Genomic DNA, 22,185 nt, shown 5'->3' with positions numbered 1-22,185 from the left:
ATCTGTCTGCCTGCAGGAATACCTGTGCAGGAGCTGCAGTGTTTACTCCAGCAGTCCTCATTACCAATGAAACTTAGTCACACTTCCTGACAGACACAGACCATCTAGTGAACTGAGTTTAAATGACAGGGTTTTGCACACAAAAAAATAGGATAATAAGTAATTATTAGGTTTAGTTGAAAAACGTCATTTTGTGGAGCTTCAGTGACACTTTTGGATCAAATACTGAATCATATCATATGATAGCATTGTGTGAAGAACGTGGCGAAAGTGTTTATGAACTGATAATATGCGATTTTACTTGTGATTTGTTTGAAAGTGAACAACAGTCAATGTTGTTGTAGCGCCTCAAGTGTTCAATGCACCAGGAAATTGCTACGATACATACAAGAATCCACGTAAAAATTATTTTGCTAAAATTTTGTTATAGTAATGTAATTCTATGAGACCATGTTGTTTTTTTCTGGTGGGGCATGTGAAAATCTGATCTACTGACCCAACCAGGACAGCAGAAAAATCCTTAATGTTGAACCCCACCTTTAGCTGTGACTATATTCAAAATAAAGCACTGCCTCTCGTGCCTTATTGCTTAAATGAAGATCAGCAGTCAGCAATAATGCATTATTGTAGTTTTTCTTTACAACTTTAGGCTGTAATACTTTTGCTCACTTGTTTATTCTGTCGTCACGTTGAAATGAGACCTCCCCAGTTAATATCATAAATATCAAAGTGTCAATTAAAACAACACAAACAGAATGTCATGACTGATGGTTTGAATTCCCCCAGTCTCACGTGTGTAATTTACACCGAATTATCCCGAGGATGTTTGCATTAGCGTTTATTTGTCAGTGTCAGATTGAAAGACACATCTCCAGTTTAGGATAATATTATCGATGGCAGCTGCCCCTCAGCGCATATTAAATATGTCATTCGGTGGGCGCATGAAAGAAACATGAAGAAGAGTTGCAAGAAAGCCAAAGATTGGCCTGATACAGTGAGGAGGAGTGAATTAATTAACTCATTAAAGGAGAGACAAAGAGGGAAGTTACGGGCAGAGCTTTGGAACTCCAGAGAGATGTTTGGAATGGAATAATAGCATTATGCTGAAGTCATTTTTTCACGTGAACACAACAAGCTGGTACGTGCTGTGCAATATGTGTAAACCTCACTCCCCTGGCCTCAAGAGGCGCACTAGCGACTGACGCTAGAGGCTGTTGCCTTTAGCCTCTTTGTTAGTGCGCCCGCCTCCCATGCCGGTTCAAGTCCCGTTCGGAGCGGGTCAAGCAGGACCGGTTACAGTGGTGCCGTGACCCGATGGGAGTGAGGTTTAGGGGGGTGAGTGTAACGGTAGCCAGCTGGTGCATGCTGTGCAGTATGTGTTAACCTCACTCCCCTGGCCTCAAGAGGCGCACTAGCGACTGACGCTAGAGGCTCAAGCTCTTAGCCTCCTTGTTAGCGCGCCCGCCTCCCAGAGCGGGTCGAGCAGGACCAGTTACACGAGCAAGAATGCTGTTGTTCCGTATATAAGCACGACTGTGATTCGGCCTTCTGCACAAGGCCACAGAAATCATTAAGAGAACCCGAAAACAGAACCGATATTGTTAAATTTCCTTACTATTCCTACTCCTAACCCTAGGTACCTTACTTTTTACGCAATACATCCCACATTGTTTGCGTTATAGTGTTACAGACATAGCTCAGTTTCCATCCAAGTTACGAATTTCAATTGAAAAAATCGGAATATACTAAAACAATTTGTGAATAAAGCAGTGTTTCCCATGTGTTCAAAAGAACCAATTCGTCACTTGCAGTGAAATTGGTACAAAATGTAATGTAAATGGAGATAGAAGTTGTTGTGATGATGTTGATAATATTCTCTGAGCGAATTTTATGTTTGTTGAGGCAAAGTCACATTACTTTTTTTTTTATGTGCAGCTAGATTCCTATTTCATATATAGGAATATATTCTATTAATCATAGTTTATACATGTTTTCTTATCAAATAAAAAATGTATTCACCTCAAGTGAGCCTATATGTGTGTATGTGCATTTTGGAGATTTTATGTGCATCTTGGTTTTTCATCCAGCATTTTCTATGCAATATTCCAAAAATCGCATTAAAATATGTGGATGGAAACTCAGCTATTGTTGAGGAGAGGCGTGCTTTTACATTCCTATGCAATCAGACTTATCAAAAATAACCTAGTACCTAGCAGTGTCCTAGCAACCACCCAGAACACCTTAGCCAGTGTATAGCCACAGCCTGGCATTGTGGCAGTGAGTTTATATCAAGCATTCTGGTACTATTAAAAATAGGCTGGATTGGTTTGGTTTTGTTAACTTAAAACCAATCCTGTAACCCTGAGTTTGTTCAACTAGTTTCGCAGTACAGGCCCCAGATGTAGCACATATATTTAATTAGCCTTTAATTAATTTAGCCTTAAATCTTGTTTTAAATAATGCAGTTTCAGTGAGAGCGAAGAATGACTGGCCCAGCACACATTGTGCTTTTGTGTTTTCAGATGTGGCCCCGTGTTATACAAGCATGTCCGCCGTGAGAGCATCGCTTCATGGAATTGCACGGTTTATGAGGGGCAACAAAATGAGAGCTGATTGTTTTGGCAGGTTGTTTTGCACCTGTGTCTCTCTTGTAATCATGCATAATCTGGTATCTCTGCATGCCGTTTGCATGTAATGTTCTGTTGCCTATCCAGATTCACCATCATTGCCTTTTAACTAATAACGCCTGTGCTCACAGGTGCATGGTCATTTACCTGTGACCATGTTACCAGGAGGACCTGCTGTTTTCGCAATACCGTCTCATTGTCACACCACCAAGGACATTATCTACATCCAATCAGAGTGCGGCATCCGAGTCTGGGAACCAATGGGTTGGTCACAGGTATCAGTGTCCCAAGACCCTTCACTTGCAAGCAGCTGCACGGTCAGGGAGGGATTGTTAATTACCCTGATGCTCGTACACCAGCAAATTGGTCTTGGCAAGATCAGGTGTTTATCATATGCGGGTGATTTCAAGGATTGGGTTGGATGAGAAACCAATTAAAACAAGAGCCAAGAGATTGCTGTGTTTTTGGACATGTTCGCTTAATTCCCCAGACCCAACAAGCTGTGCCAAGAGGTTCTGAGAAGAGTTATAGAGACCAGTGTCTCAAAATACGTGTCTGTTGGGACTTCGCCCCTGAATCACAGGATATAATCAATGTGGACAGCGATGAAGTCCGGCGCTGGGACGGAAGACAGATTGTGCCCACAAGCAGATCATGGAAATAATCGAAACATTTGTTCCTAACAGCTTGGCCTGTCTAGAAGCCTTTCTATCCAAGTGTCTACAGAGGATATAGAAAATATCAGATTATAGATATTAACGATGAGAATCACAGCCAGATTTTTTCAATTGGGTAGTTGTTTAGGTTAGAAAATAAGTCAGCCAGGCCCTAATGAGCCATTTGTTTCATCATCTTGTCTGCCGAATTACAAAAAAAAGATGAAGAACTGTGAGTCAGGCAGCTCTCTCTCTCTCTCTCTCTATATATATATACACAGTGCATCCGGAAAGTATTCACAGCGCTTCACATTTTCCACATTTTATGTTACAGCCTTATTCCAAAATGGATTAAATTCATTATTTTCCTCAAAATTCTACAAACAATACCCCATAATGACAACGTGAAAGAAGTTTGTTTGAAATCTTTGCAAATTTATTAAAAATAAAAAATGAAAAAAAAAAAAAAATCATGTACATAAGTATTCACAGCCTTTGCCATGACACTCAAAATTGAGCTCAGGTGCATCCTGTTTCCACTGATCATCCTTGAGATGTTTCTACAACTTGATTGGAGTCCACCTGTGGTAAATTCAGTTGATTGGACATGATTTGGAAAGGCACACACCTGTCTATATAAGGTCCCACAGTTAACAGTGCATGTCAGAGCACAAACCAAGCCATGAAGTCCAAGGAATTGTCTGTAGACCTCCGAAACAGGATTGTATCGAGGCACAGATCTGGGGAAAAGTACAGAAAAATGTCTGCAGCATTGAAGGTCCCAATGAGCACAGTGGCCTCCATCATCCATAAATGGAAGAAGTTTGGAACCACCAGGACTCTTCCTAGAGCTGGCCACTCGGCCAAACTGAGTGATCGGGGGAGAAGGGCCTTAGTCAGGGAGGTGACCAAGAACCCGATGGTCACTCTGACAGAGCTCCAGCGTTTCTCTGTGGAGAGAGGAGAATCTTCCAGAAGAAAAACCATCTCTGCAGCACTCCACCAATCAGGCCTGTATGGTAGAGTGGCCAGACGGAAGACACTCCTCAGTAAAAGGCACATGACAGCCCGCCTGGAGTTTGCCAAAAGGCACCTGAAGGATTCTCAGACCATGAGAAAAAAGATTGAACTCTTTGGCCTGAATGGCAAGCGTCATGTCTGGAGGAAACCAGGCACCGCTCATCACCTGGCCAAAACCATCCATACAGTGAAGCATGGTGGTGGCAGCATCATGCTGTTGGGATGTTTTTCAGCGGCAGGAACTGGGAGACTAGTCAGGATCGAGGGAAAGATGAATGCAGCAATGTACAGAGACATCCTTGATGAAAACCTGCTCCAGAGCGCTCTGGACCTCAGACTGGGGCGAAGGTTCATCTTCCAACAGGACAACGACCCTAAGCACACAGCCAAGATAACAAAGGGGTGGCTACGTGACAACTCAGTGAATGTCCTTGAGTGGCCCAGCCAGAGCCCAGACTTCAACCCGATTGAACATCTCTGGAGAGATCTGAAAATGGATGTGCACCAACGCTCCCCATCCAACCTGATGGAGCTTGAGAGGTCCTGCAAAGAAGAATGAGAGAAACTGCCCAAAAATAGGTGTGCCAAGCTTGTAGCATTATACTCAAAAAGACTTGAGGCTGTAATTGGTGCCAAAGGTGCTTCAACAAAGTATTGAGCAAAGGCTGTGAATACTTATGTACGTGCGATTTTTTTTTTCTTTTCTTTTTAATACATTTGCAAAGATCTCAAACAAACTTCTTTCACATTGTCATTATGGGGTATTGTTTGTAGAATGTTGAGGAAAATAATGAATTTAATCCATTTTGGAATAAGGCTGTAACATAACAAAATGTGGAAAAAGTGAAGCACTGTGAATACTTTCCGGATGCACTGTGTATATATATATATATATACCAATATACATTATACATGTCCCTTGTGGATAAATTGTACTTGTTTACAAAACCAGAGTAAATTATTTTTCAAGGGTGTTGCCATATATTCGGCTTATGACAAGGCCACGTTCCCGGCTTAAGTACTGTATGTATGGGATTGTATTCATACTGCTCAACTGCATACCTACAGAGTTCATACATACATACAATCTTGATTAAATACATACTTAATCAAGTATGTACAAAGTATGTACTTGATTAACCATTGAGAAGTATGTTTTTGCAGTAGGTGAATTCAGACGCAGCTTTTGGACTGCCCACAGTCCATTCGCTGACCATTTGATGCATATTGCACACAAACTCTTGTTATATCTAGGCTGGACTACTGCAATGCTCTTTTGACAGGACTTCATGCATGTACAGTCAAACCACTGCAATTGATCCAGAATGCAGTGGCACGATTGGCCTTTAATGAGCCCAAGAGAGTGCATGTAAATATAAATGTAGGATGGAAATCACCTACTTGATCTGGCGAGCTGTAATCCAATTGGCTGGCTGTATACAACTTCTGGGAATAAGTAGTATGCATAGTAAAAATAAGTATTTTAAATCAGTCCACGATACAGCTGCACAGATTACAGGAAATCAATGTTTGCTAATTACCCTGATGCAAATTGATCTTGGCAATATCTGCAAGCCATCAGGTGTTCATGATACGCATGTCAAGGTTCTGTCAGGGAATCAGTGGTAGGACCCAAACACAGAGGCAAGTGAAGGGATTTATAAAAAAATAAATAAAAAAACAAACCAAAACTCCCACAAGGGGGAAAAAAATAGAGGACATAAACTACCCCATAGGGGATAAGTATAATCCAGGCTGGGGCAGACGTAATAGGGAACCAGGACCAACTGGATCAAACAGGAACAGGGAAACCAGACTAGAACACGACCAACAAACAAGACGAACTGGCACTGACCAGCACACATGAGGAGACTAAAATAGGGAGATAAATCAAACAGGTTAACAAGGAGACAGGTGAGGCAGATGAACTAATAATCAAACAAGGAGGCGGGGTATGATGCAAGACATGAGGCAAAACAGAAACAAAACAAGGCCACATGCTCTCACAAGACAACAAACACCAGAATGGCATGAGCGCACATCGCCAAGACAATAAGGCAATATACGTTCATGCAACCGACAGACAAGACGAGATAATGTGTAGCAACGCCAAACAAAGCAATGCCACGCATTCCCTTACTAGACAAAGCCTGAGCATACATCGCGGGGCAAACGCCACACGATGTACGCAACAGTCGAAAAAATGAGACAGGACACCTGTGCGAGAGTTCGGCCACACACAAACCAGACACCTCAGACTGAAGTGACTGAACCTCAGCACAACGTGTAGACGGCTCGCGACATGGGCGTGCTGCGCAACGCAAGGCGCACCCAAGTTCGTGAGAGCCAGACATAAGCTACTGATGCGAGTGCATGCCGCCAAGATGACATAAGCGCAATGCATTCATGTCAGAACATGGAGCATGAGTGTCTGGATCGCGACACAGACTGAAACCGAACCAGACAGGGAAGTCAAGATCCAGACACCATGCTCCGGACATGAAACACAAGACCGACCGAAGAGCGCACGGCAGGGAAATCAAAACCGAAGCCGTGCACTCACACAAAGGCAGACAGAACATGGAGCATGAGTGTGCGGATCCTGACACAGACCGAAACCGAACCAGACAGGGAAGTCAGGATCCAGACACCATGCTCCGGACATGATACAAGACAGACCGAAGAGTGCACGGCAGGGAAATCAAAACCGAAACCGTGCGTTCACACAAAGACAGACAACAAAACACAAGACAGACATGGGATGATGATGTCACGGTCCTGTCACACAAAAACCCAGACTAACAGAGTGACAGGACCGTGACAACACAGGTGATTTTAGGGATCAGGCAAGACTGGAATCGGATTAAAAGCTGAGCCAAGTGAGTGCCAGGTTTTTGTTTTTTTTTACATTTTCATCCAGCCCCCCTTATCTCCCACTTCCTCCCCAATATGGACAGCACTGAACACTGATTTTGGGGCAGAGAAAAGATTATGCCCACAAGCATGGCAAAAATCGAAACCTTCAACCTAAAAGGCTTGGCTCGACTCTAAGATTTTCGATCCAAATGATGCTGAAAATATCAGTTGAAGATTATGGATATGCAAAGACGAAAATTATAGCCTTGTGGATTTATTAATTTGGGAAGTTGTTTAGGTCAGTAATTAAGTCAGCCAGGCCCTAATGAGCCACATGTTTCATCGTCTTGTCTGAGTTTTTACCCTGAAGAGTAAATGTAGCCAGAGCAAGAGTTTGGAGTCAGCACTTATATGTAACTTCATGCTGGCTTCTTTAGGAGCTTTAGTACGGATCGATCGAACAGTAGCAGGGTTATCTGTGTTACATCAGGTCAAATCTCAGTCTCAGTTGGCACACACACGGACTGTCCATAGTCATGTAATATGATTAGCTTGCTTCATCCAACTTTTGGGAGTAATTGCACTTTTTGGGGAGTAATCTGGTTAGAAACCAAGTTGTTTATACAAGGTACCGAGCTAACTGATTGAGTGCTTTTTTGGAAGAACTTATTACTGGATTTACCAAAGCTTTCCAGGTTAGTGGTATAAAATCTTTGAAAGATTCTGAGTTTGGTTTGAGGTACTTAGGGATGATTTACAGCCAGCCTGTCATTATCACAAAATAAACCCCAGCAGATTGATCAGGACCCCCACATAAAGTGAAGGAGTCTTGTCATAGGATTAGGAATTTATTTTACGATACATACCTGCATGAGTAGGAAGCACAAATAATGCCCAAATTAGCTAACAACTCAGTGCAGTGCCGACTAAATATAATCAAGTATTCAAAGGAGCCTTGGAATAATAGAGAGTTAACAGAATTGGGACACACTTTATATTAGGTGTTTTAAACTACTATGAACTTTTTTATACATAGCAATTAATTAAATGTACTTATTATGTACTTACGTATTGTTACATAGTACTTTCATCTAAATACCTGCATTTAATTACATCTGTAGTTAACCTTACTCCTAACCCAACCCTTACCCCTAACCCTACTCCTAAACCTACCTACACCTCAACCTCAGTAGCAGCAAATGTAAATCTTGAGAAGTTTGCAGAACAACATGCAGTTACACAATTAATATCGTGTTAAATGTGTTTTAATGTCATTAGTATTTAAAGACACCCAATATAATCATTGTTTTGTTTTTTTCACAGCATTCCATTACTGTGATATGATCTTAATTTCAGATAAACCTGCCTTTTAACAACACATACCCAGCAAATACAATGTTCCCCTAACGTTAGTTTATGGTTCACATTTTTTTTTTTTTTTTGGAAACCAACTTCTATTATTCTAGGAATGTTCTGTTTTTGAATATCCATAAATGAACCTTCCCAGAACATTGCAGAGAGGTTTTGTGTGACAACCTGATAAGGACTTATCAAGGAACGTATAATAGACCAAAACAAGACATGGCTTGTAGACTGATTATTGAAGTAATATTGCAATTTGGTTGCAGAAAGGTTTACAGAATTTATTGGTAAAAGGAATGTTAGCCGAATTATTATTCACAACATAAAACAAACTTTCTATTTCCATAAAAAAATAAAAACACAGCTAATTAAAAAAGAAGCTCTGTTCTGAAAAACATTCCGAGAACGTTCTGGGATCCAAAAATTCGTAGTTGGGTAACAAATAACCGCACTGTGATTGGTCGCTTTACATTTCGGTCTGTCTCTTCCTTTCTAAATTGTTGGTTCTTGGCTATACAAGACTATGACAACTCTCACTGCTGTAGGATGTTAGTGTTGTTAACCTTGTTAGTCTAGTGAGCTTTAGTTATTAGCAGGTCTTTACAAGAGTTTTGGTTTTGATTCAGAGAAATTATTCACAGAGCAATGCCTCTACCTCACACCTGCTGTTTAACATGTTCTGCCAGTGAGCTCAGTGTGTGTAAGGGGATTTCATACACCTGACTAGTCTTTCTGTGTGTTGTTGTTGAAGTGTGAAAGTAAGATTAAGCGGCCTCAGAATATGTTTCGTGACATCTCTCTTTCTCCCCCCTTCTCTTTCCATTTGAGGGCTGTATTTTCTAAGATATATGTCAATGTCAATTTATTTATAAAGCACGATTAAAAACAACAGGCTGTTGACCAATGTGCTGTACAATAATCAAGAATAAAACACTGTATAAGGATATACCAATGAACATACAACAATAAAACATGTAAAATACTAATAATTAACTCAACTCTGTTGGACCAAATGCCACAGAAAAAAAGATGAGTTTTCAGCTGTGATTTAACAATGTATAAAGTAAGGGCATTTCTTTTGTACAAGGGTAAGCTGTTCCAGAAATTTTGGGTCAGCTACTGCAAAAGCCCTGTCGCCCTTTTGCTTTAACCTGGACCTGGGAACAATCAAAGTTCTCTGTTCAGAGGACCTAAGAGACCTTGTGGGATTATGTAGCTGCAGTAGATTAGAAAGGTATGATGGGGCTAAACCATTCAGCGATTTAAAAATAAATAATAAGAGCTTAAAATCGATTCTGCAGCACACCTGCAGCCAATGGAGAGAGACCAAGATGGGGGAGATATGATCTCGCTTGCGTGTACCCATCAGGAGCCTAGCAGCAGCATTCTGATCCATTTGCAGACGAGACAATGATGACTGATTGACTCCTACGTAAAGAGAATTACAGTAGTTCAGTCATGAGGAAACAAAGGCGTGAATCACTTTCTCAAAATCAATAAAGTAAGAAAAGGCTTAACTTTGTCCAGTGAAAAAAGCTAGATTTGACAACTGAGTTAATCTGTTTGTCAAATTTAAGAGTGCTATCAAACAGTACACCTAGGTTCTTAACAACTGGTTTACAAAAAGGGGAGAAAGGGCCCAGGTTTGAGGAATCGAGGATGTCCGAGCCCCCAAAACAAACAATCTCCATTTTACTTTCATTTAGATTTAGAAAGTTCATAGACATCCATGCTTCAATATTATCCAAGCAGGCCAGTAAGAATTCTACAGCACTCTTAATATTTTTTCTCAGGGGCAGATACATTTGCATGTCATCTGCATAACAATGAAAAGAGATGCCATGTTTATTAAAAATGGACCTTAAGGGCAGCATATACAGTGAAAACAAAGTGGGACCAAGGATGGACCCTTGGGGAACCCCAAAAGTGAGGGGGGCAGAAGAGGATGAGACTTGACCAAAGTTAACTGAAAAACTTCTACTGGACAAGTACGATTTAAACCATTTGAGAGCAGTTCCTTGGATACCTACTGACTGCTCGAGGCAGGAGAGAAGGATATCATGATCTATGGTATCAAATGCTGCACTGAGGTCCAATAACACAGGAATCACAGAGTCTCCAGAATCAACAGATAAAAAAATGTCATTAAGAACTTTTAAAAGTGCCGACTCTGTACTGTGGTGCACTCGAAACCAAGACTGGAAGACTTCAAAAACAGCATTTGTATCCATAAAAACTCTGCAGTTGACTGAGAACAATTTTCTCAAGAACCTTAGAAAGGAAAGGCAGTTCGAAAATCGGTCTAAAGTTCATGTAAACTGTTGGGTCCATATTGGATTTTTTAAGAGCAGGCTGTACCACAGCATGTTTAAAATATGCCGGCACAAACCCAGTTAGAAGACAGCTATTAATTATAGTCAGGATACTAGGCCCAATAGTATCAATAACTTGTTTGAGAAACCTATATGGAATAATGTCATTTGGACAGTTTGAAGGATTCGAATCATCTACCATGTCAGCCAGAAAAGAAGTAGTAACAGGATCAAACTGGTTAAAAGCAGCGGGACATATAAAAGGAACAGAGGGATCCTAAGCTGGAGATAAGTGATCTAATATTATTAATCCTATTAACAAAAAAAAAAGCTAAGAAAGTTTTCTCAGGTATCTTGAGACACACTGAGACTGGCAGTATCAGTAGGATTAATAACAGCATTTATAGTGTTAAATATAACTCTGGGCCTATGACAATTTTTAGCAATTATGTCTGAAAAATACTTTAACTTCACTTTTTTAACTTTCTTCTGGAAATTTGACAAAGTCAGCTGGAGCTTATCTTTTTTTCCATTTACGCTCAGCTCTCCTGCAAGCCTGTCTAAGACCACGAGTAACATCATTTTACCAAGGCTCCGATTTGGGTTCATCGTGCTTAACCTTTAAAGGAGCGACAGAGTTTAAAATATTGAAACAAGAAGAGTTAAACAGATTGAGCAGAGCCTCTGCACTTTCAAGAATGGAAGTAATTGAAGCTTTTTTGAATGAGGTTTCAAAAAGCTCAGTAGTGTCAGGGTTTATATTACGAGACATGTGGGCAGGGGATATATAGTGATCTGTCTTCTTCCTACATAGGCAGGTACTTTCTAGGGTTTCACAAACCTTTAAATTGACTGATTTGGAATGCTCCACACAGGCAGCAACTCTGCACTCCAACGTAAGATTCACCTTTCAAAATATTTCAAATGTTTTTGACGTTAGCATGTTGCTAAGCTAATGGCCCAATACTTTAATAAGTATAAAACATACATAGCACATTGAAATATTGTGTGACGTAGTGCATTTAAATTTGATTTAATTATTTTATTGATCGTTTTCTGCATATAATTAAACATATATTTAGCCATTTTGATGTTTGAGCCATTTGAGCATGCGTATTTCAGTATGACAAAAAAAAAAAAAAACAATGTAGTATTTTGTCAAGTTACATAATTACTAATTGGAGAAAGTTGTCATTACTTTAAAAGCTGCATTATTGTGAAAATAGTTGAATGACTATCTTGCTAATGTATAATGTAGTAAATTTAGTAGTTACTTAGTTGCTGCCCAAAACTGATTCAGGGTCGCGGTGGGGCTTGACGGGAACGTTGCAATCCTAGACTATATACTAGACCTATACTGCTTATGCTAAGATCCACAACTGATTATCGTGGTTAGTTCAAGTAGTCTTTCTAAAAAATATACTGTAATGTTTGTTATGAAAAATAACAGCCTGAACATACAACTACAACTACCATAATTATAATAAAAAAATCTATTATAGATTAATGTGTTACATATTTGTAATTGTACATTTGTAATTTATGTTGGTGCATGGCACAGTGTTGTCTCCAATTTCCCTCATCAGTAATGTTTGAATATCGGTGCTGTCTAGCCGTTTGAAATGTTTGAATGGTTCCATAGTGCTTATAAAAAAAAAAAAAATATTTGCGGAATTCGAATGGGTCATGCAAGTTTTGTGGTTTGCACTGTGATATCGAGGGAAATATGATTGACTCGCACAAGTGATCCACTCTGTGCAATCCTGTCTCTGGAGCTAGCATATCGAGGGAAGCCTGGATGACGCATAGGCATGTGCATGATCCTGAGATATACAGTAGGAAGCTAGTGCTTCTGTGGTGGTTCGCACAACACTTGCACAAAACCAGGCATCAATCACCCTGTTCAGATGTGCGTTTCATATGTAAAGCATATTTTGCATTTACAAATTGCAGAACGTGAGAAGAATATTATTACATTTGCTTCAGATGTCACTGGGAGGCTGACAAAAACATTTTAATGCTGAAAAAAGACGTCAAAGCAAGCACCATCTGCAAACAAATGCAAGATGATAAAAAAGGGAATTGAGTGTTAGTTCTGACCCCATATACAAAATTGTGGATCCATGCAAAGAAGTATGTTCTTGTGGTTGTGCAGTGCCTGTAGTTCCAGGTTCGGCCACTGGGAAGGGCAGTTCAGAACTTCATACAACAATTTTAGAAGACAAAACATTCGACCTCCTGCCGTTGATATTTTGTGAGATCACAAATAACGCTAGAGCTTTTCTCAGAGCTAGCTTCACTTTTCTGAGCCATTTTTGCAATGACATTTAAGCAACTGGTGTAAAGGTGATTTTTAGTGGATGTATGAAGTCAGTTCCCCTAGTGTTATCAGTTGTTTTATCATTTCCACTCGTGAAGTGTTTTGCTTGAAAAGTTTGCTATCTGTCTTTAAAATAAATGGTTTGATATTTTGTAATGGCATTCAGACTTTTTTAAGTGTGAATCTGATTCAGTACATTTCTGTTGTCTGTTGTGTGTTAATGAATGAATGAATGAACGTTACATTTATATAGCGCTTTTCTGACACTACACTGAAAGCGCTTTACACAGTGAACAAGGGGACTCTCCTCAACCACCACCAGTGTGCAGCATCCATCTGGATGATGCGACGGCAGCCATAGCACGCCAGTACGCTCACCACACACCAGCTATTGGTGGAGAGGAGAGAGTAGAGTGATACAGCCAATTAATGCATGTTTGATTTTGCAAAGAGCTGGTGTCAAGTGTTAATCGTTGATCCTGCAGTTTGGAGGAAATTACAGTCCTCAAGCACTTCATTTCCCCTTAACGCACACACGCGCACACAAACCCTCTTGATACACTGCAGCAATCAGCCTCAATCAGCATTATGGGGTATATAGGAGTGACCTTGTCTCAGGATTACCTGATTTCCTTTGGACAATGAAACCCAGATGGTATCCATGGCAGCAGAGTCTGCTATCTGTGGCGTCAGGTTGGTGGTCGCTGTGGTGACCTTTAAGCACATTTTAGGGGTCTTCTAACACCTTACCTCAAGCTCTGCCCACATCACCCCATTAGCAGACTTGGGATACATTCCAGTTGCCCAGTATTACAAGGATACGTCTGAAAATGTGCAACCCTTGTTAATAGGCAGTTGTGTATATTAATAAAAGTAATGTACAAATAATACATTTTTATTTATTAAATGTAGAGTTCAGACTCTAATTTAATGACCTCATCTGAAGCAGTTGTGAAATCTGTGACCGCATATTCTATATTAGAATGTGGCAAGGTTTTTAAGTTGCTTGGAAACTGTACACTGTTGAACCCAGCTAAACTAATGAAGCATATTAAGTGTTTTTTGAACATTGGCATTTTTTGTATTGTTGTTGCTGCCATTTTATAAAAAGCCTGTGTGTTAAACTGTTTTTAACATGTTTAGGGGGTGTTTTTAACCTTAAACCCCCTTAACTGTGGTAAAATCATTAACACATGGCCTCTCATTGATTATTAAGTAAATACACATAGATATACATTTACAAATGAAAAGTATGTGATATTATATTTAAGTATACATCCATCCATCCATTCATTCACTGTTTACATCCATCCATCCATCCATCCATGCATTCACTGTTTCCATCCATCCATCCATCCATCCACTGTGACCATCCATCCATGCATTCACTGTTTCCATCCATCCATCCATCCATCCACTGTGTCCATCCATCCATGCATTCACTGTTTCCATCCATCCATCCATCCACTGTGTCCATCCATCCATTTACTGTTTACATCCATCCATCCATCCATCATCCATGCATTCACTGTGTCCATCCATCCATCCATCCATCTAATCATCCATCCATCCATCCACTGTGTCCATCCATCCATGTATTCACTGTTTACATCCATCCATCCATCCATCCATCCATCTATCCATCCATCCATGCATTCACTGTTTCATCCATCCATGCATTCACTGTTTCCATCCATCCATCCATCTATCCATCCATCCATCCATGCATTCACTGTTTCCATCCATCCATCCATTCACTGTTTCCATCCATCTATCCATCCATCCATCCATGCATTCACTGTTTCCATCCATCCATCCATTCACTGTTTCCATCCATCCATCCATCTATCCATCCATCCATCCATGCATTCACTGTTTCCATCCATCCATCCATCCGTCCATGTTGTGTTTTTTAACAGGATTCTACTGGAGGGTTTGTTGATACACAGATAATGTTTCTTTATTTTCAGCGAAAGAACATATTATTTTATAAAATGTCAAACTCAGGTTGCTCTGTGGAAGAAAACCTCTGCCATTTGTTGAGTCATTAATTCTTTGCTCTTGTTTTCTCTGTTTGTCTCTGTTTTTCTCCTCCATGCCTAAAATAGAGGTGGAACAGAAAGGTAAAGATGTTTTTCTTTCACCATGTATAGAGTCTTTCTGTCGGCTCCCTTGCAGAACCCTATGTTGTGCCTTCACCATGTGTAACCATAAGACATGTATTCATGTACAGTGGGGACCAAAAGTCTGAGAACACATTCAAATTCTGGTATATATATATATATATATATATATCATTTCAACCTGGAAGTGAACAAAATATTAGACTTTTAGATTTTTAAAAACTAATAAACACGATCACGTATAATGTTCTACAGCATTAACACAAACAAAAGTACCAGTGCTCTCACACTTTTGGACCTCTGTTACCTGTTTGCACAGATATTATATTTAATTGAAGAACATGTGGCACATGTGGCTGAAAGAGTGTGAGTGGAGCCTTGTGTGGTGCTGATCGTGTTGTGGTGGGCTTATGTGTTCTTGTAGATGTTCACTCTCATTCCAGATCCATGTGTGTTTTCATGCTCTTCTCCTGGTGCTGGTCAGACCTGCAGAGATACTAGCACAATATTGACATGCAGTATGCTTGATAGGTAGCAGTGTTGCGGAAGCTATAATTTTATTGATTTTTCTCCTTTTTCTCCCAATTTGGAATGCCCAATTCCCAATGTGCTTTTAAGTCCTCGTGGTGGCATAGTGACTCGCCTCAATCCGGGTGGTGGAGGATGAATCCCAGTTGCCTCCGCATCTGAGACCATCAACCCACGCATCTTATCACATGGCTTGTTGAGTGCGTTGCCACGGAGACATAGCGCCATCCACCGCGGCATCCGCGCTCAACTCACCACGTGCCCCACCGAGAACGAACCACATTATTGCGACCACGAGGAGGTTACCCCATGTGACTCTACCCTCCCTAGCAACCGGGCCAATTTGGTTGCTTAGGAGACCTGGCTGGAGTCACTCAGCACACCCTGGGATTCGAACTAGCGAACTAGCGAACTCCAGGGGTGGTAGCCAGCATCTTTTACCACTGAGCTACCCAGGCCCCCCTAAAAATCCGTAATTTTAACATAAAAAGAATGTAAAAATGCTACAGTAAAAATAAATAAATAATTGGTTAATATGTACATATACAGAAAAAAAAGACAATGTAAAAATTTTGTTTTTTAGATGTAAAAATTATTATTTTACCGTATAATTAGCGGTTAAATGTATATTTTATTTACCATGAGAATACATTTACTTTTACTGTAAACTATTGTTAAAATTACGGTGAAAAACAATGAGTGGGCATTCCCAGAAGTCCCTGCATGACCCATCACATTTCATTATATTTTATGGGAAAAGTTAAGTTTCTTCTTTTTAATATCAGTTATGTACATTAGGGTGTTCTGTGTTATATTTTATGTAATTTAGTTCATGTTTATTGCATTATGATAGTGTCACGTGTTACCCTGATAGTGTTTTGTGTTTGTGTGAGTGACATAGTGCACTGTCTCTACATGTGTATTCATTATTAAGTATTATTAATTAATTGTTATTATTAAATAATTATTGCTCCCGGAAGGGCCACTCTTGGTGAACTTTAAGTCATCATGTGGCCTTTTGTAATTACTTTGATGTTTAACAATATACAGTATTTTAAAGTGAAAAGCAGACTTGCATAGTTCAAGAAGGTTAGTTTATCAAGTTTATATTGTAAAATATTATAAACAGTAGTGAACCATAAAATATACAGGTGTCAAATTACATCCTGTAAAGCATGAAACATGTTCAATGTTTTTTACAGTACATTTCTGACAACCACAGCTGCTGGTATATACAGTAATCTAACAGAATCTCTCTTTTTTTTTTTTTTTTTTTACAGTTTACTTAGAAACTGTAAATAACCATCCTACAAGCTTCTCATAGTTTCAAATAGTTCAACCAGGGTCAAGTTTCTCTTTAAAAAAAAAAAAAATAAAAGAACAATTGTTAGCTATGCTCAAAGCTGTTACAAAAAAACAATAAAAAAAAATAAATTAAAAAAAATGAAGTAATGCAAAAATGTGAAAAGGTCATTGGAAAAGTGATCACTTAAATTAATCGGTGGATTCAGTTTGTGAAACAATTGAAAATGGTTTCAACGACCTGTCCAAAAAAAATAAGATTCGCCAAAATGGTTAATACATATACTCTTATTAATACATATTGGTGTAATCCTGAATTTAAAAAGAAACCCTAGAATTGTTATTCTGATGCCCTGAAATTAATTACTAAAATTGCATCTGCACTCAAATATGCTCTGCACGTACGTTCACTTTATCTATTGAGGTCTAAACATATTACGTATCCTTTTTCATCTGCCAGGTAATTAGATCTTATAACATCAGTGTATCGGCTAAGTGCTCGCAAACACCCCTTTAGCACTTTAACAGTAATGATATTCATAATCTAATTCCCATTTAAAACACCCAGTGAAGCCCAATCAATAGCCCAGCCAATGAGCTGTCAGTGTTTTAAATGACATCATTATGATGATAGGGCTTCTAACCTTCAGGGTTACATAAGAGCAAAAGAAAATCTAAAACACACACACACACACACACACTCACACTTCTCTCTGGCGTCATTAGTAAGTATCCTACTCGGTGTTAATAGTGGTTTCCAGATTTTCATATCTTGGGGTGGTTTTGCGGGTTTGCGTTTGGTCAAGTTCAGTGGATCTCAAGTGGTTTTGCTACAGGACCCAGATTTTCCATCAAGTGGCAACCCAAAACAGTGCCAAAATGCTTTTGATAGAAGAAAAGCCATTTAATCTCATGAACATTACGTGACCATGGTGACATTTTTGCTAAACAAAATTACATGCTTTATTACACGTTTTGCTGCAGTTTCCCAGTGAAATGTTCAGTGGGGGGCGCCAAAAGCGTATGAAATAAAACCCCACAATGATTTTTGGGCACACTCCGTTTGAGAGGTTTGACTTCCTCCATAACGCTTTAAAGTAGATTAATACACAGCTCTCTGGAATACTCGATTCTGATTGGTCAATGATGCAATCCAGTGGTCAGATATTACTCTGTAACAACCGAACATCGGGGGATTTAAACGTATTAGACCGGGTTCTCAAAGCCGTCTCTTCTGCTTCTCAGATCACCGTGCGATCTCTAACAGTAAGTTAATAAAAGAATTTCAACTCAAATCAATGTTTCATGGGCATTTATTTATTTATTTGGCAAGTAGTCTTGTAATAGGCTGGATATTGAGGAGTCAGACGGTCATTTTTACAAAGTAAACACCAATAGAACTCTGACGCAAACCGGAGGTTGATTCCAGCTGTTCAGCGATTTCTTTCTTCTCAAATTACATAATTTTAACGCAAATCAATATTTTATGTCCATGTATTTATTTATTTATTTGGTTAGTAGCTGTGTCCGCTTCACGTCAGGGTCCTGATCACCCTGTCAGGGTTTATTGTGCGATAACAACCGGCTGACTGTACATTATCCCTTACTTATTCTCTGTAGATTTCAAATTGATCGCATCTGCTCTGCCATATTCAGCAAAGATGACTTGCTCAACAGATGTGCGCTATCCTGCACACTGGGGTGTGCGATGCGCTACTCCGTGTGGCACTCACATGAAACAAGATACATGTTTCAGGTAGCGCTTATACGAGGCTGAATGTGAAATTAATGTAACAAAAGTTTCTGCGCCAACCTGAAATTCCAATCACCATGCCGACAGACAAAAATATCATACAAGCAGATTTGTAGCTATTATACTTTATGTTGAATGATGTTGTCTTGTCATTTGGAGTGAGATTTACTTGGGTAGCATGAGAGCGTGAGAGCGCGTGTCACACGCCAAATGCGTGAGAGTTGGCATCCCTGGTTAAGGGTAAGGATGTCTGTTCACCTCTCATTTGCTTTTAGATCACTATTGGTTAAGTTTAGTTTATAGTTTTAGGTTAAGGAGGTACGTTTTACTCATTAAAAGCTCCATTTAATAGTCACCTTAAAAACCTCGTCTGATTACGACACCATTTCACTCGCTTTTGGCGCCCCCCACTGGATATTTCACTGGGAAACTGCAGCGAAACGTGTAAAAGGGCACATCATTTCTGCTTTTAATTTTTTTTTTCCTGTCCACTACAAGGTTATTATCGTCAACCAATCTATTACAAAGATTAAATCTAGCAGTGAAAATATATTCTCTAAAAGAATAGTAAAAAAGAACATTTGGAAAAGAACTATCAGCCTATTCCTTCAAATAGAACCAGCCAATTCGATAAGAACAGCTACCTGGTTGACATGTAAAACAACAAACCACAGTTTGCTTATTGCATTTTTATATATAATGGAGATGGAGCAATTTTTGGTTGCTGCATTATTAGGAAGGGATGAAATGTAAAACTAACACTGAACCAAATTAAAATTAGAAAACAAAAGAGAGAGTTAAAAAAAAAAAGATCTGCGACCCAATCAAGACAGACCTGCAGCCCATTTTTGGGTGACTACTCACTATTTGAAAACACTAGTGCGGATGTAAACAGGCAGGGATTCAATCACGCCGAAGACTGCGGTGTGATAGACATGTTGAGGAGACTCAGCTGTTATATAGCAAGTCACACTGATAGTCTCACAGCAGCAGAGACGGGCATTAAAACACAGAGCAATTCACCACTGCAGCTGATGGTGTGAGTCCTGCTCTTCCTCACTTCAACCCCCCACTTTCAGCCACTTTCTTTGTATGGAAAAGAGCTATGCAAACATTCTGCTTCACTTCTGACATCTTCCATCATGTGGGTTTGGAAAGACAATGATGGTATCAGAATTGTCTTTCTTGGTTGAAGTATTCCTTCGAAAGCATCATTTAACAGTCCTCCTCCATTCAAACTCTTAGCGGCTCCATAAAGACTTTATATTTGTGGTAAACCGATAGCAGCAGGTGTCTGGAGCTTTTGTTTTTACATTCAGGTTTAAGATGCATTCTAGCATGTTTTCCGCTTTAGATATTCTGCTTTTACAGCCGTTCACAGTATATTACTGTAGCGTTGTAGATGGCTAATCAGGGAGGTGTGTGCTTTTATGTCTTTATCTCTATGTCTATGTGTACTAATGTGGTGTACTTGTTTAGCTAGCTTTCAGATGCATTTTAACAGCATTATAATGGGACTGACACAATGACCTGCTTCATTAACCTTTATAATACCTGATTAAGCACTCAGAGCCATATCATTTTCTCAGTTTGAGAGATGCTTTGACTTCCTAATGGTGTCTGTGGCCGCAGTCGCAGAGGGCAATGTGTTTCTTTGATAGTATCAGGCAAAAAACTAACTGAGCGTTTCTTCAGCTACGAGCACTTTTGTTTCTTTGGATAAGCAAAAAAAAGAACTCTCTTAAAACAGTTTTCACACTCTCACTAGTTCCCTATCTGTCACTCACTCGACGGTTGTGTCGATGTAGTGACACTAGGGGTCACCCTTGGTAGCCCCAAACACCCCTGATCTTTGAAAAAAGGCCAATGGGAATTGGCGAGTGGAATTTGCATGCCACTCCCCTGGACATACAGGTATAAAAGGAGCTGGCTCGCAACCACTCATTCAGATTTTCTCTTCGGAGCCGAACGGTTGTGTTCAGCGAGCTGAATTACTCTGCCGATCCATTCACCTCAAAAAGCTGTTGGATTTATGGCGCATTACAGCGGCTTCTCCCCCCCTCTTGGATTGGTGAAGAGCAGAGAACGCATGCGCTGGTTCCCCGTAGGTAACCCCGTGTGATGTATCTTCCGCAAAATTGTTTCCCTGTTGGTAAACTGCATCTTCTTTGGGCAGTGGTTCCTCTGCCCCTGGTCACCATGTCTGTAGAGCTCCTCCCCCTCAGGTAGGACCTACCACGGGACTTCTCCACATGACATACTTCTGACAAAACTCGGTAAGACCATGTGACGTATTTCCACACAAATACCCCCCCCGGGTGGGGTGTGGTCTCCACGGTGTCTTCCCCTTGGGAGTGACACCCCCCCGACGCGGACACTTATGGCCCCCAGTCGGTAAACGATTTCCACTCTTTTTGGGGAGAAAAAAGAGGAGAAGAGGCCACGGCTAGGCTAGCCTGTCCCCATTTTTTGGGCAGACATCTTATCCTTGAAGTACATGGGACCATTCGATGCTCGTAGGAGACGTTGTGTCCCTCTTGCCACAACACTGAACTACCCACTGAAATGGCCGGGACCTTGTCTCGGCTCCTCAGCACAAAACCTGAAGGAGTGGTTGCGAGCCAGCTCCTTTTATAGCTGTATGTCCGGGGGAGTGGCATGCAAATTCCACTCGCTAATTCCCATTGGCCTTTTTTCAAAGATCAGAGGTTCTGGCTCCCAAGTTCTGGCAGGTGTTTGGGGCTCCCAAGGGCGACCCCTAGTGTCACTACATTGACACAACATCTCGTTCCCTCCATCAGGGAACGGAGGTTATGAAAGTAACCAGGACGTTTATTTAATTTGTCTGCCAACAATGCTCAACAGTGGATATGATGTACACACTGTACATGACAGGAGATATCTTGCAGTTTTGTAATTTTTCTGAATCAACAAATGTCACTTCCATGACATCTTGATGAAAATGACATTAAAAAATGGCAGAATGTTTTTTTCATTCACCAATTTCATAGGTAGCATTTTAAGGATAGCTACTAAACATTAGGGCTGAACAGTTAATTGAAATAAAATCGAAATCACTATATGATGTAGTGCGATTATCAAACCGCACAGACTACGATTTAACCCTAGAATGCATGACCCAAAAACCTACACAAATGCATTAAGAGGGTCAAAATGACCCCTACTGGATTTCTTCCAAGAAAAGGTATCCTGTTTATATCTTTATCTTCAAGAATTAAGAATTAGATCGTTCACAACGGTTTTAATGTTTAATTCATGTTTGTTTGTTCACTTTTAATGTTTTAAAATTAAAAGATAAAATTCAG

The 22,185-nt window shown here is 40.0% G+C and overlaps 1 protein-coding gene across 1 annotated transcript in view; it reads left to right on the top strand.

Annotated features, from left to right (window-relative positions):
- Window positions 1-22,185, top strand: part of LOC127442559 (adhesion G protein-coupled receptor L3-like) — a 332,967-nt gene that overhangs the window by 192,660 nt on the left and 118,122 nt on the right. Inside the window, exons 5-6 of the mRNA XM_051700690.1 lie at window positions 15,262-15,276; window positions 21,661-21,669. Of these exons, the coding sequence (XP_051556650.1) occupies window positions 15,262-15,276; window positions 21,661-21,669 (24 nt within the window). The remainder of the gene's footprint in view (window positions 1-15,261; window positions 15,277-21,660; window positions 21,670-22,185) is intronic.

The sequence above is a fragment of the Myxocyprinus asiaticus genome, chromosome 1, assembly GCF_019703515.2.
Source record: "Myxocyprinus asiaticus isolate MX2 ecotype Aquarium Trade chromosome 1, UBuf_Myxa_2, whole genome shotgun sequence".
Lineage (NCBI taxonomy): Eukaryota > Metazoa > Chordata > Actinopteri > Cypriniformes > Catostomidae > Myxocyprinus > Myxocyprinus asiaticus.
This window is presented reverse-complemented; position numbering and strand designations above follow the sequence as displayed.